The sequence below is a fragment of the Accipiter gentilis genome, chromosome 34, assembly GCF_929443795.1.
Source record: "Accipiter gentilis chromosome 34, bAccGen1.1, whole genome shotgun sequence".
Taxonomy (NCBI): Eukaryota; Metazoa; Chordata; class Aves; order Accipitriformes; family Accipitridae; genus Astur; species Astur gentilis.
In genome coordinates, this window is record NC_064913.1 from 7,619,368 (window position 1) to 7,631,742 (window position 12,375).

Sequence of the window (12,375 nt, forward strand, 5' to 3'; positions counted from 1 at the left end):
AAAACTGTACCCAACATCTAAGTCAAGATCCTCTGTTAAGTAAAACAGTGATCTGATTCAGGGTGGCATGAATGATATCCCACTATATCACCTGCAGATACAATTCCTTGTGAAAACATTTTACTGTATTACATAATTACTTGTTAAATTGTCAAAATGGTAGTATTTTTTAAAACAAATATATTTGTTGCATCTACTGCTTCCTGAATCGGTCACAGTGCTGACTTCTTTGTAATAACAAAAAACACAGATAAGGGTCTGTCTTTTACATACACTGCTTTAAGGAGATTTACACTCACAACAGCACAATTTCTCTTTTGACTTTCTATCTTGACAAGTCTAATATGAAGTTTGAGAAAATAGCAGCATAATCCTATCTGAATGAAGAAATTCTGGGAGAAGTGAAAATGCAAAGCTGTAGATCTGTAACAAAAAGTCTTCCCCTAAACAGAAAAGTTATTCAAATTCAATATATTTCAATAGAGTTCTCCTTTTAAAGTTACCTTGCTCAGAGAAAAACTGAGATCTGTCAAAAAGTAATCTGGTTTTGATTATATTTCACTAATGAGAGGACAGTTTTCATACACCAAGTTCTTTTAAAGTTACATTTCCTGAAAAAACATGTAGGAATGCTTTAAGTGTAAAATATGGTTTCATTTATAAAAATCACTTAATTAAAATATGTCATTGGATTGTCTATCACACCATTAAATTTGCACAGAAATTATTAAGTTACATTCAATGCATCACCTATTTCCAAGCACTATAACCCAACTTGGAGCATGAAAAATCAAATTCTGTGCCTCCATAGAAAATCAAAACCATGTCTTAGAAAACGTGGCTTATATGAGATGTAACACAGGAATAATTATCAGAAGAAAGCATGAAGAGCACTGAAATAAAATATTTCTGATATGAGATCATTAGAAAGTGGAGTCATGCAGAACAGTGTAAAAGACCTTGAAAAGAGGACTATGAATAGTGATCTGTCAAGTCTGCCATGTGCTAGCCTTCTCTAATGTATTTCTCTTTAATTGGCCAGCAGTTCTTCACTTGGAACATTTTTTGAAAGAAATTTCTATGATTAGGAAATGAAGATGCCATTGTTATCTTCACACAATCGATAATCACTTATGAAAAGCAGACACTTGATTAGTCCTTTAAGTGTACAAGTAGTTTCCTAATATGATCAGTACCTGAACTCATGCACTAAAGGAAGCTTGAAGCTGTGTCAGAAATGCATGACAGCTGCTTCAGGCTACATACCTGATTTCTTTATTGATTGCATCTAGCTGCTCCTGAAGCATCATGGCCAGAGTCTGGGCATCGGAATGGCCGCTTGGTGACAGGAGGTCCATGGAGCTGAAAAGCGTTTCTCTATCATCGTCATCGATGTCGGACATTTCAGTGTCGCTTTCAAAGGGATGGCTGCTCAAAACACCAATCTGCTGGGTTCTATTCCACTCGTGATCTCCAAGTGATTTTACCTGAGTAGGAATTAGGATGTGTATGGCTTATTCCATGAAAAACAACTGCAAAGTTGAACTTCTATAAAATGGGAAAGGAAAGCAACTAACATTTAAGAGTATTTATTCAATGATTAATTCTCCATTAATACTTGCAATATTACCACAGAGGGTGTAAAGTATTTTCCTGTAATTTCTAACTGCTGTGTAAAATTAAACAAGAGGAAAATTTACATAAACAAATACCCAGAAAAGACAGATAGTCTAGTATGTTTGAACTTTGTTGTCTGAACTTCAATCTTTTCTGCCTTCATTTTAGTACAACCGTACTTTTGTTTGAGCACGTACAGAAAAATCCCACTATTTGGATTGGGTTTTCTTGTTTGGTGGCTTGTTGGCTTTCTTGTTGTTGTTGTTTTCTGGAAATACATCAACTGTAAGCTTAACAGCCTGAAATACATTCTCTTATCAGGGAATATATGAGAAGAAATTGGGGATTAACCTTTGGTTCATCTCTGCGTACTCCCATCCGGCCTCTTCTAGGTCGCCTTATCACTTTAGTTGACCGATAGTCAGACTGGCTATCAACCAGGGAGCCCACAGAATACCTCAGCTCTGCTGATGTGTCAAGGTGAGGCCTATAAAAAGAACCACATAAGTAGACTGAGAGAGTAATAGTAACAACAACCCAATGACCTTCAGTCTAGGAACACAGCTTTCTTTTTTTGACCAAACGAATTGTTATGTATCACATAATAAATGACAAAACCACATCACAAAGTACCATTTAAAGGTGAAAACTTGAAATCATATTATGCGAAAATTAAGGAAGAAAACAAATAAAACCTGTGATTTTTCAAAATGAAGGACTTGCACAGTAAAACTTATCATCCAAAACTTTATCATGATAAAACAAGTAGATTTCAGGATAATTAACAGAACTGGCTGCTGAATGTACTATCCTGTATATTTTCCTTCCATTACTCGCCTGAATAAATATGCCTGAGGTTACTGTAAGCACGTTACATGTTCATGAGTGAGGATATCTAGAACACTTTCCTACTGTAAGTCTGTGCTCTACGTTGTAAATATATTAGTGAACTGGTCTCCAATATATAACATTGGTTATGAATGATTCATCTTTATTTGATGATGCTTTTGAGAGTTTTAACCCCCAATTTTTCCTGTAGTCCTGGTAAGTCTTGGGACATTGTAGTGAGGCATATACATGATGACTTCAGCATATCTTTGCTTGGCTGCAGACAACAGTCCCTGGCCTTTCTGTCCTTGGTCACACAACAGCAGTGAAGTTCCCTGCACGGTGCAATAGAAGCATTCTGCCCACCGGCCGTGTAGCCGAGCCAGAAGAGCAAAGGCTCCGCGCACCATCTGAGCACCCAGACACAGCAGTAGAGACCTAAACAATTTCTATTTCTTAACACGTAAGCAATCTACACATGAAAATACATGAATAGCACGATTACAGTAGAAAAATGAAATGTAACAAATACTATACTAATAAGACAACTAAGTATGTATTCGCTTATAGCGAATCCTAAAATGTATTTGACATTTTACTATCTATAAGAGCATAAAATGAGAGTTTAATGTCATACTTAAATTTTTTTTAATTTTTCTTTTTTGAACTTGGAAAAAATGCTTGCCATCACTTACAGACAACTTACAGGGTTCACAGCAGTGGTAGTAATCAGTTTGGGGACACAAAATAGGAATAAGTTTTGCGTTTAAGCACTTCTCTCACTTTGAAAAGAACGCTGTTCAAGAAAATGACGGTTTTAATTCTAGACATAAAAAAGCTAAGTAAGAGAATGTCTGCTTTCCAAAATAAAGGAAATAATTCAGAAAACCACAGATATCTATGCTGAAAACTGCAGGCTGTAAGCATGACTGTTTTCCTGGGCTCTAGTTCCAAGCCAGTTTCTAAACATAGAGATCCACTTTTCCTTGAGGAGAATTTCATTTGAATTAAAACATACTCATACTTGGAAGACTGACGCATTGGTCTCAAATTTCAAACATCACATTAATAAAGTAAAAGTGAAAGATAAAATATTACAACAGTGATGCCTGTGTAATGATAAATGGGAAATACAAAAACATCATGATAACATATGAAAGCCTCTGCTACGAGCTACTTTGACAGAGCGGAAGGAAGAAACGTAATTACTGTCTGGTATTGTAAGTAATGTGGCAAATCTAAAATAAGAATGGAAAGATTTCAAGCACTATTACAGTTTCTTTTATAAAAAAAATAAATACCATAAGAAAACAAATTAAAAAAACCCAGGTACCGGAATTCCTGAAATGTGGCTATGTGCCATAGCAATAAAATCAGATCCATAAAAATGTCACAGATACCGAATAATGTTTTAGAGCTTAGTTTTGGGTAGAGCATACATCAGAGCTCATACTGCTGTCATAAATGTCCTTTTCTGAACAACCATCAGTTTATCTTCTCTTATGCTTCCTGTCATGCCTGGTAGGAACTTCCATAATATTAGAAAAATATAATTTTACCTTTTAAAAAAATTCTCTAAACCTCACTTTTTTCATTATACCAATAAGAAAACTTGACAACAGCTGGGCTACAAATGTCCTAAGCTCTCCATCTACAGCACCAGAAGATAATCTTTTGGGGTTTTTGTATGTTTAGTTTGTCTGTATGTCTCCCATCTGTTATATAGTAAACCCTCTAGGGCAGTGACTTTTTTTATTTTCTGTGTACAGTATTTGCTGTAATAGAACTTTGCTCTGATAATTGATAGTACTTAGTACTTGTGCAGTAAGCTGGCAGGAGAAAAGAAAGAGCCCAAGTTCCAGTCTCTGGCAGCAAATACCTATCTGCTGACCAGCTTCATTATTCTTCTGCTGCAAGAACAAACTCCTGCAAATACAGAACTGGATATGGCTGAGAACAGCAAGTGTGTAATGCTGATACCTCCCTGTTCCTGAGAGGGCTGGTAGCTTCGTGAGGTGAGGTCATGGAAGGGGAAGTATACTGTTTTAGGGGAACCTGCTGGATGCCCAAGACATTTAGACAGCTTACCAAGTTCAAACAGCCCTTTGACAAGGGCTAGTCGGACTCCTGGTTACAGAGCACAAGCTAGTGATACTCATCTGCCCAGCAAGAAAGGCTGCTGCTCCCCAACGACACTGCTCCAAAAAGTCTCTGCTGTTTGTTGCAGCAGTTCAACAGTCTGTGTCCTTGCGAGCACTCTCAAAAAAGTGTTGTGTGTGCCTGTAGTCACACTTACACTCCCAAAGGAACAAAAATTGGAACAGTTACAAGCATCACATTCTGAATTTCATCAATTTACACTTCTCCATGTACAGAAAAATATTATTCCAAGACACGGTAAAAGGCTGAGGGAGAAAGTACGACCAGATACTGAGCAAGATGTCTGAGGAAACAATGGGCAGACAATACCTGATGCAAGCAAAAAAATTATCCAACAAGAATAACTTTAGAGGATTACAGTGCTCTGAATTTAGTCTTGGTCCATGAGCTTTGGCTGGCAGGTTTTAGACATTAACATGTTGCTTGTTATGAAAAGAGGACATGGCATGCAATTATTAATAAAGTAACAATTTTATTTTGAGGGATACTTTTAGGCAAGCAGGACTTCCTAGATTTATAAATTAATTTCAGCTGTTAATAGATATTTTTATGGTCTCTGTCTCACTGTTGTTCCCATATTGCTTTTCTGCCAAAAAGAGGCATAATATTTAATGTCCTGTTATGATAATTTCAGATCTCCCTCATTACTGCCTTCATCTTTAGCTGAAGATTCGTGGTTTTATTCTACACACTAAGAAAAGCTGAGTTATTTCTTGCTAATAAAAAAATAATTATTAAATATAATTGATAGAATAAATAAATAAATATGAGCATAAATATGCTGGTCAGTTTCAGCATTAAAGACGATGATTTGAACTTTAAGGTCTCCTGGGGGAAAAAAAAAAAGGGATATTTGCATATGCTTTTGAAAAGATTCCATAATTTAAAAGACTTTCCTTAATCTCAGTAATATTTCAGTGCATACTCACTGCTATAAGGCCCCGTTTACCTATGAAAAAAGTGAAAAGCAACAGTAATAATCATTGCACAGATTTTACATTTTTAAAGACATACATGGCTATTTTTATGGGTGGTCTGAACACACCCCTGTTGTAAAGGCTTGACACTTCCATTTATGGTCTATTTCAACTCAAAGCAAGGAAACTTTTGCCATTAAGTATTACCTTGACAAGGTGGGTTCGATTAAAGAACCAGCCCTCAATTTCATTTGATCCAGTTCAGATCTCAGTTTCTCAATTTCTTCGGCAAGTCTTTCCTGGAAATAAGAATAGTAAGACATACTTACTTGTGATATAAAATACATTTACTTTATCAGATATTGCTCTCATAAAACTAAACAAGTAAGATAAGACACACTGAATATAGCACTGACTATAACAAAAAAGGCAATGAACTCATTCATGTCTCATTATTGCTAATAAGACAATATGCATCAAGAGGAGTCTGTAGAACACTCTACTGTTTTTCCACTAGCTGGAAGTGATGGCAGGACAGGTTTGTCCTTGAAAATACCCCCCCCCCCCCCCCCCCCAGCTTTTACAGCTAGGGTGAAGAAAAGAAGAACCAGCACTGATTTGTGCATTAACTGCACTATCCGTGCCAGGCATAGTTCACTGTGCAACACCCCATTTGCCCTTTAGAGACCGAGATTGTGTCCTGACCTTTTTATTTACTGACAGAGACACAGACTTAGAGACAACCACATTTTAGGTGACTTGGTAAACTGCAGCTTTACAGCTCGCTCTTGGGAGTTGATGAAATTCCAGTATGAGGTGCTGCTAGTGAAAAATGACCATGCCACAAAAATTGGATTTTTGGAACCAGCTAAGGCTATTGGGCTATTGACAAAAAGGCTATTGACAGCAACCACTAGGGAAAACGGTGCTGTTCCCAAATCGTACAAATAATTATCGTCTACTAATAAAATGAAATCAAAGAATTTTAAAAGATATTAAGAGAGAATATGGGATGAAGATGCAACACTGCTGTTCCTAGAGTTTAAAATGTTCAGGATTCCAAAAACGCTAGGAAGGAAAAGGATCTGCACTTAAGTAATATCAGATTCAGTAATTCTTATTACAGTATTTTTACACTATTTCTTGGTTGAATAGAATTACTAAGATGACTTGGTGGTCACCCTACTTGTATCATTTGCTAGTTATATAGAGATTATTAATATCTGCTGTTATGTCCATTTATCTGAAATTGCTTCATCAGTTTCTTCATCAAAGTGGAACAAATAAACCCTTTAAAGTGGGAACTTAGAAACTCTGGAGTCAGATCTATGTGGTTGTGTGTGAAGAGAACTCATCTCCAATTGCACAGAGTGGTAACAGGAGGTCTTCTATTTCTTTCACTTCCCACCCTTAAGCAAGACTCAATAAATATAATAAATAAAAATATCTTTACAAAAATACTTTTGATACAAATGTAGATTTTTGTACTGGATTTTTCATCTTTGTCAAGAGTTGATATGTACACTCAAGCCAGAAAACAGACTGAAAGAACAATACAGTTAAGTTGGAGATAACATTAGAAAATATACCTTATTTACACAGACAAAATTGGTATCCGTAATTTAGGTCTAGATTCTCTGGTAGCAAAATCATAGAAACTTTTGTTTCAATTGACACAGTTTTAGAAATGTCCTTTTTGTTATCTAATTTGATAGTGAAGTATGATCCTGATTCTGAGACAGCTGAATCACCTTATAACTGTGGTAGTACAGTGCAGAAATTTTATTTATTTAAAATGCAGTACGAGCTTCTTTTTTGGACTTTAATCTCACTGCCTTTCTACAAGGTTATCTGAATGTAGATAAAATAACAATTCATTTGAACAGATACTTCTTTTGTTATTTTTCTCAAAGTTCTTGATTTTGGATGTCATATGATATATAATTATATTAGTATGGAATAGAGTTATGTTTTTTAAATTCTATGGAATCGCTTTCAAATGGATTTGATACATTACAAAACCACTTCTGTGAATCTGAATGCAGATACATTTGTGTATCCTACTGCACTCAAGGCAAGTAAAACTTCAAAACAAAATCCTAACATTTGGGACTGGAACAAATATTTAGAATTAATTTGACTGATTCACTAAACAGTGTTAGGGGTTAGTTTGCAACGAACTAAGAAAGGCCACTTTCAGCTGTATTTAGCATAATGCCACTGCACCTGTTAAGAAGAATTGCATCACATCAAGCAATTACATTCTTCACTATGAAAGCGTAACCAGTTATGCATACATTTCTGTTAAACAAGACTTTTTCAGAATTAAAACTGATAGAACAAAAATTCCAGAGCCAGTAAAATCAATATGAATTTCAGTATTGAATTCCTGAGGCTAGGATCTCAACCATGAACCTTGCTCAGAACAATTGTTAGAGACCCTCAAAGGCTAGTTAAGACATGTGGGTGATTAAAGGAATTATTATTGATGCCAGGAAGATTTTACAGGCTAGTTGGATAATTAATATACCATATACATATTTCAAAATAATAAATATATAACTTTTGATAAAAACAGATAAAATCAGAGTATTTTATAGTACCTTGTCATGCAAAGACTCCTCCAGGTTTTTCCTGAAACTTTCAGATTCTTGAATCAAAACATTCTAGGAATGAAAAGAAGAAAAAAAAAAAAGAGAGAAGGAAATTAGAGATATGTTAAATATCAGATATCACCATATAGACATAGCCTTCACGTACAAGTTAGCAAAGTTCATATTCATTGGGCTTTAAAATTAAAATCCTTTAACGCTTCATTTGAGTATTTATTAAATTTTAAACACTAGAAATAATCCAAACATGTAGGACCATGTTTTTTTCAACAACAACAAAACCTTTGCATCTTGCTTGATCTGAGCAACTGTCACACTCTTACACAACTATTTCTCCCAGGTTCTTCTTTTGGCAGGCCTATTTCTTGCTTCGTATGACATTTTGTTTCAATGATATAAACCAGAAGTACATCCTCTGAGAGGTTCTGAAATATCCTTCTGAAAGACACTGAATGATTCCCCTTAGATCAAACTGAAGGTAAATACGTAGAAGAGGGAGGGATTAAGGAGGGTGAATATCAAGGTTATGGGATTCAAATTTTGCAGGCCCGCTGTATCTCGCATCACAGAAAACCTGTAAATAACGTTTCCTTTCCAAGGGCAGATGGTCCTTCTCCTGTGGTGACAGCATTTGACTCTTCCCAGAGGGAGAAGGGAGGTAAAATCAGCAAGTTAAAATACAGGAATGACAGCACATCTGAAATGTGGCCATTCCTCAGTTCTTATCCACTTTCCTTCAGTGCCTTGCACCATGTCATGCACTGGTCCTTTACAAGCTCTTCATCAGACTCCCCGCCGATAAAACAGGGACTCACAATATTCAGCATATCCAGTTTGCAGTAGTTCTGGAAAGATGCTTGAGTGCACTCTTGAATTAAGAGTGGAAGGTGTAAGTTAGACCATATTTGTGGTAATACTTGGTAATACAAAATTAGCACGATGCCTCCATCCTGATAAAAGTAGAACATGATTCATACAGGAGAATCTTTATTAAACTGAACTTTATACTGCTTTTTGCACTGTACCTTTTCTTCAAGTGCTGCCATTCTCTCTTTTAAGTGTAGCTGCAGACGCTCATTGGATTCTGTCAAAAGTCTGTCTACGGTATCTGATAATCTTTTGTTGTGCTCCTCATTCATTTTTTCTCTTTGCCTTGCCTGTAATGTAGAATAGAAGAGACAGATTTGTAGGGTCCAAAATTAACCAGTACAGACTCGTATCATTAAAAAATAATAAAAAAATTGTGCTAACTGTAGCCATTTAAAGAAATGCCACAGGAAATCTAATTAGTTACCGATTAATGCACATTCATTGTTGTATCAGTAGAATACTCTGAATGCTGCAACTAGATGTAAAGTAGTATATTAAGATGGTTAAGTGGGAAGATGCTGCCATCACTGCTATAAATAAAATATTTACCAGTAGATTTGTGTGCTAGAGTGCATAATGTAGCGCTACACTGACAAACTAAAAGTGCACAGAAGTTGTCTGCAATACACATACTCTTTGAAGTTCCTGATTCTTCTCTTCAAGTTGAGCTTCTAAGTGCCTCATACGTTCCTCAATGTTTCCATGTCTTTCTTCTGCCTGTAAAAAAATAGAAAGACTCCTTCTGTAATTTAAGTGGCTTTGTAAGTTTTTATGTCAGTAAAGTTTAAACAAAACATAAAGCAAGCTACTACTAACTGCAAACTTATTTTTCCGAAAAGAAACTTTATTTAAACAGGCAGCTGAACAGCATTGCTTGAAATGTGTCAGCTACAAAGGCCTGTTACATCCAAGCATCAGCAAAACATTGGAGTTATTTATGAGCAATGAAATCAGCCAAATGTAACATGCAGACTGTGCATGGTTTGAACACAAACCTGCCATCGTAAAATTGTAAGCTCCTGAAGCACTGAACTGCACGATGGTTGATTATCAATAAAAAAAAATAAAATAAGTTAAAGAAAATGAAAACAAATCAGATGGATTCTATTTAGCAATAGAAAGTAAAGTCCAGTAGGACTACCTTCCTACGTATGGAGATCATTTCTTGTAGTTTAGCTTCCATAACATATTGATAATCATCAGATGAGGTAGAAGAGGTTGGATCAGACTAACAAGTCAAGGAAAAGGAGAGGGACAAAATTGAAAAATCAGAACTAAAGACACTGACACTGAACAGAACACAGCACAGAATGCTTAAAAGAAAAGCGTGACTGAAAATTTAATACTTTTAACTGACAGATTTTTACGTGGAATAAACTACACTGATACTTGGTGAATATGATGCAGTTGATGTGGAGAAACAGAAAAGAATGGAATGCTAAAAAAGCTATCAACCTACACATGGAGGTTCAAGGTTAGTGATGGCTGGCTGATGACATATTACTACAGAGTGGATTCAAAGCAATACTGTCTAATCTAATGTTTTTTTCTTGAATTATGGCAAACTAAACACCAGAACAGGACTCTGCGAGGCCAATGTCAGAAAGTCCTTTATAATTCTTCTATCATTTTCTAGGAATGAAAGCAATGCATAAATACTGAATTAATGGATCGGTCAGTTACAGAACTGTGCAATGTTATGGTACATTCCCTAATTTCTAGAAAATAGAAAGAACATCAAAAGAGACAAGGCTCGAGCTTTAGTATTCCATTTTAGAATACACTACATAAGCCCTGTCATCCAAATAAACAATATAGTTTTTTGTTCCTTTGAAAGGATCCACCCTGGTGGATCTCTTTGGAAGATCAAGGTCATCAGATAAAAGAAGAACCTATAAATAAAAATTCATTAATAGGAATGAAAAGTCATTACTGAGTATAGAAATGGTAATCCATCCAAAGATTCATTACTATTTCTGACAGAAGTTGACCTTAATTAGGTCATTTGTTGCAAAACATGAATATTCATGTTATTGTCATATCAAACAAGTCTATGTTATCATTCAAAATGAAAAAAAAAAGCCCTTAAAGGGAAATGCTATATTGGATTTGTTGCTATGGAAACAGGAATGTGCATAAGGCATATAGACAGTGCTACTGATGACTTTGAGTTGTGAGCTCGTGCTTGTCAAATGCTATTTCACTGTCAGATTTACCCTCTCTCAAAAAGAGATCCTGGACTCCATCTTTAGATGAGCAAACTTTAATATGTTCAAGAAATACTAATTTTACAACTGTCTTTTTTTAGTAAGACTTCTTTTCATACTGTTGTCTACTAATGATTTATCAGAATAATTAGGAATAAATACCAAAGTAATTCCAGATGTACATCGTAACTGAAAATTACCCATAACTTAAACTCATTAGTATTATCGGGGACCAAAAGATCAGACAGAAACCAAGCCTGTGATCCAGAGATTTACAAATATAAATTGCAACTTTTGATATCAAGATATCCACGTGAGAAAATCCTGCTTTGTATAAATACAAGAATAATGCTTAATTTTGAAGATTACTACTATTCTTTTCAGAGTAAGCATATTCACAGATTCTTGCAAAATTTAAGGGAAAGTCAGTATACTTTGTAACTAAGCTCATTTAATAAGTGCAGTTATTGTTTCTGGTCATGAAGCAGGCGTATTTTGATGTATTTGAACTCATTAATTATCTGAAACTATTTTTTTCTGTTTATTATGACTTGGACCAGTGCCAATCTCTATGATTTTCTTTACCTTATCTTTGAGGTTTACATATTAGTTTGTTTCAGCACACAAGTGCTAATGCACTGCTTCCTCTCCCAATTGGATAAATAGAAAGATAGGGTTGAAAAAGTTAAGCCCCTGTGATTGCAGAAAACCAGATCACGCCATCCCTTCCACAAAGCGACGAAGCTCTATCTTCCTCTGTAGAGGATAGACTTTGCCCCTTTTTTGAGTTCTGGCTGCACTATTGGTTCAAGGCCTTCCATTAATGTGTCTCCAAGGGTCAGGAGAAGATCTGAAATCATCAAAGCTCTGAGCTGATGATGGAGAAGGCTTAAGTAATTTTACCTCTTTTGAAACCATTTTTATTGAGGGAGATATAAAACCCATTGAGGCTATCACCCTACAAAATTAAACTACTTAGAAGTTTCATTAGCTGACTGCAAACTTTAAAAGCAAGTTACTTAACCATAGCTGCTTCTACACTTAATTGCAGGTTAATGCAAAATAGGAAGATAACTAAACTAATGATTCTAGGTTCAAAGGGGATCTCATTTCAGTCTTCTGAAATGTGGTGCTGTCTGTCATAACCCATCCTTGAGAAGGCGG

The 12,375-nt window shown here is 35.5% G+C and overlaps 1 protein-coding gene across 10 annotated transcripts in view; it reads right to left on the reverse strand.

The window, feature by feature from the left end:
- Nucleotides 1-12,375, reverse strand: part of PPFIA2 (PTPRF interacting protein alpha 2) — a 594,728-nt gene that overhangs the window by 46,415 nt on the left and 535,938 nt on the right. For all 10 annotated transcript variants that reach the window (XM_049791955.1, XM_049791956.1, XM_049791957.1 and 7 more), the window contains 6 exons: nucleotides 9,638-9,721; nucleotides 9,160-9,291; nucleotides 8,126-8,188; nucleotides 5,730-5,821; nucleotides 1,969-2,104; nucleotides 1,267-1,487 (listed from right to left, as the gene is read on the reverse strand). In XM_049791955.1, the coding sequence (XP_049647912.1) occupies nucleotides 1,267-1,487; nucleotides 1,969-2,104; nucleotides 5,730-5,821; nucleotides 8,126-8,188; nucleotides 9,160-9,291; nucleotides 9,638-9,721 (728 nt within the window). The remainder of the gene's footprint in view (nucleotides 1-1,266; nucleotides 1,488-1,968; nucleotides 2,105-5,729; nucleotides 5,822-8,125; nucleotides 8,189-9,159; nucleotides 9,292-9,637; nucleotides 9,722-12,375) is intronic.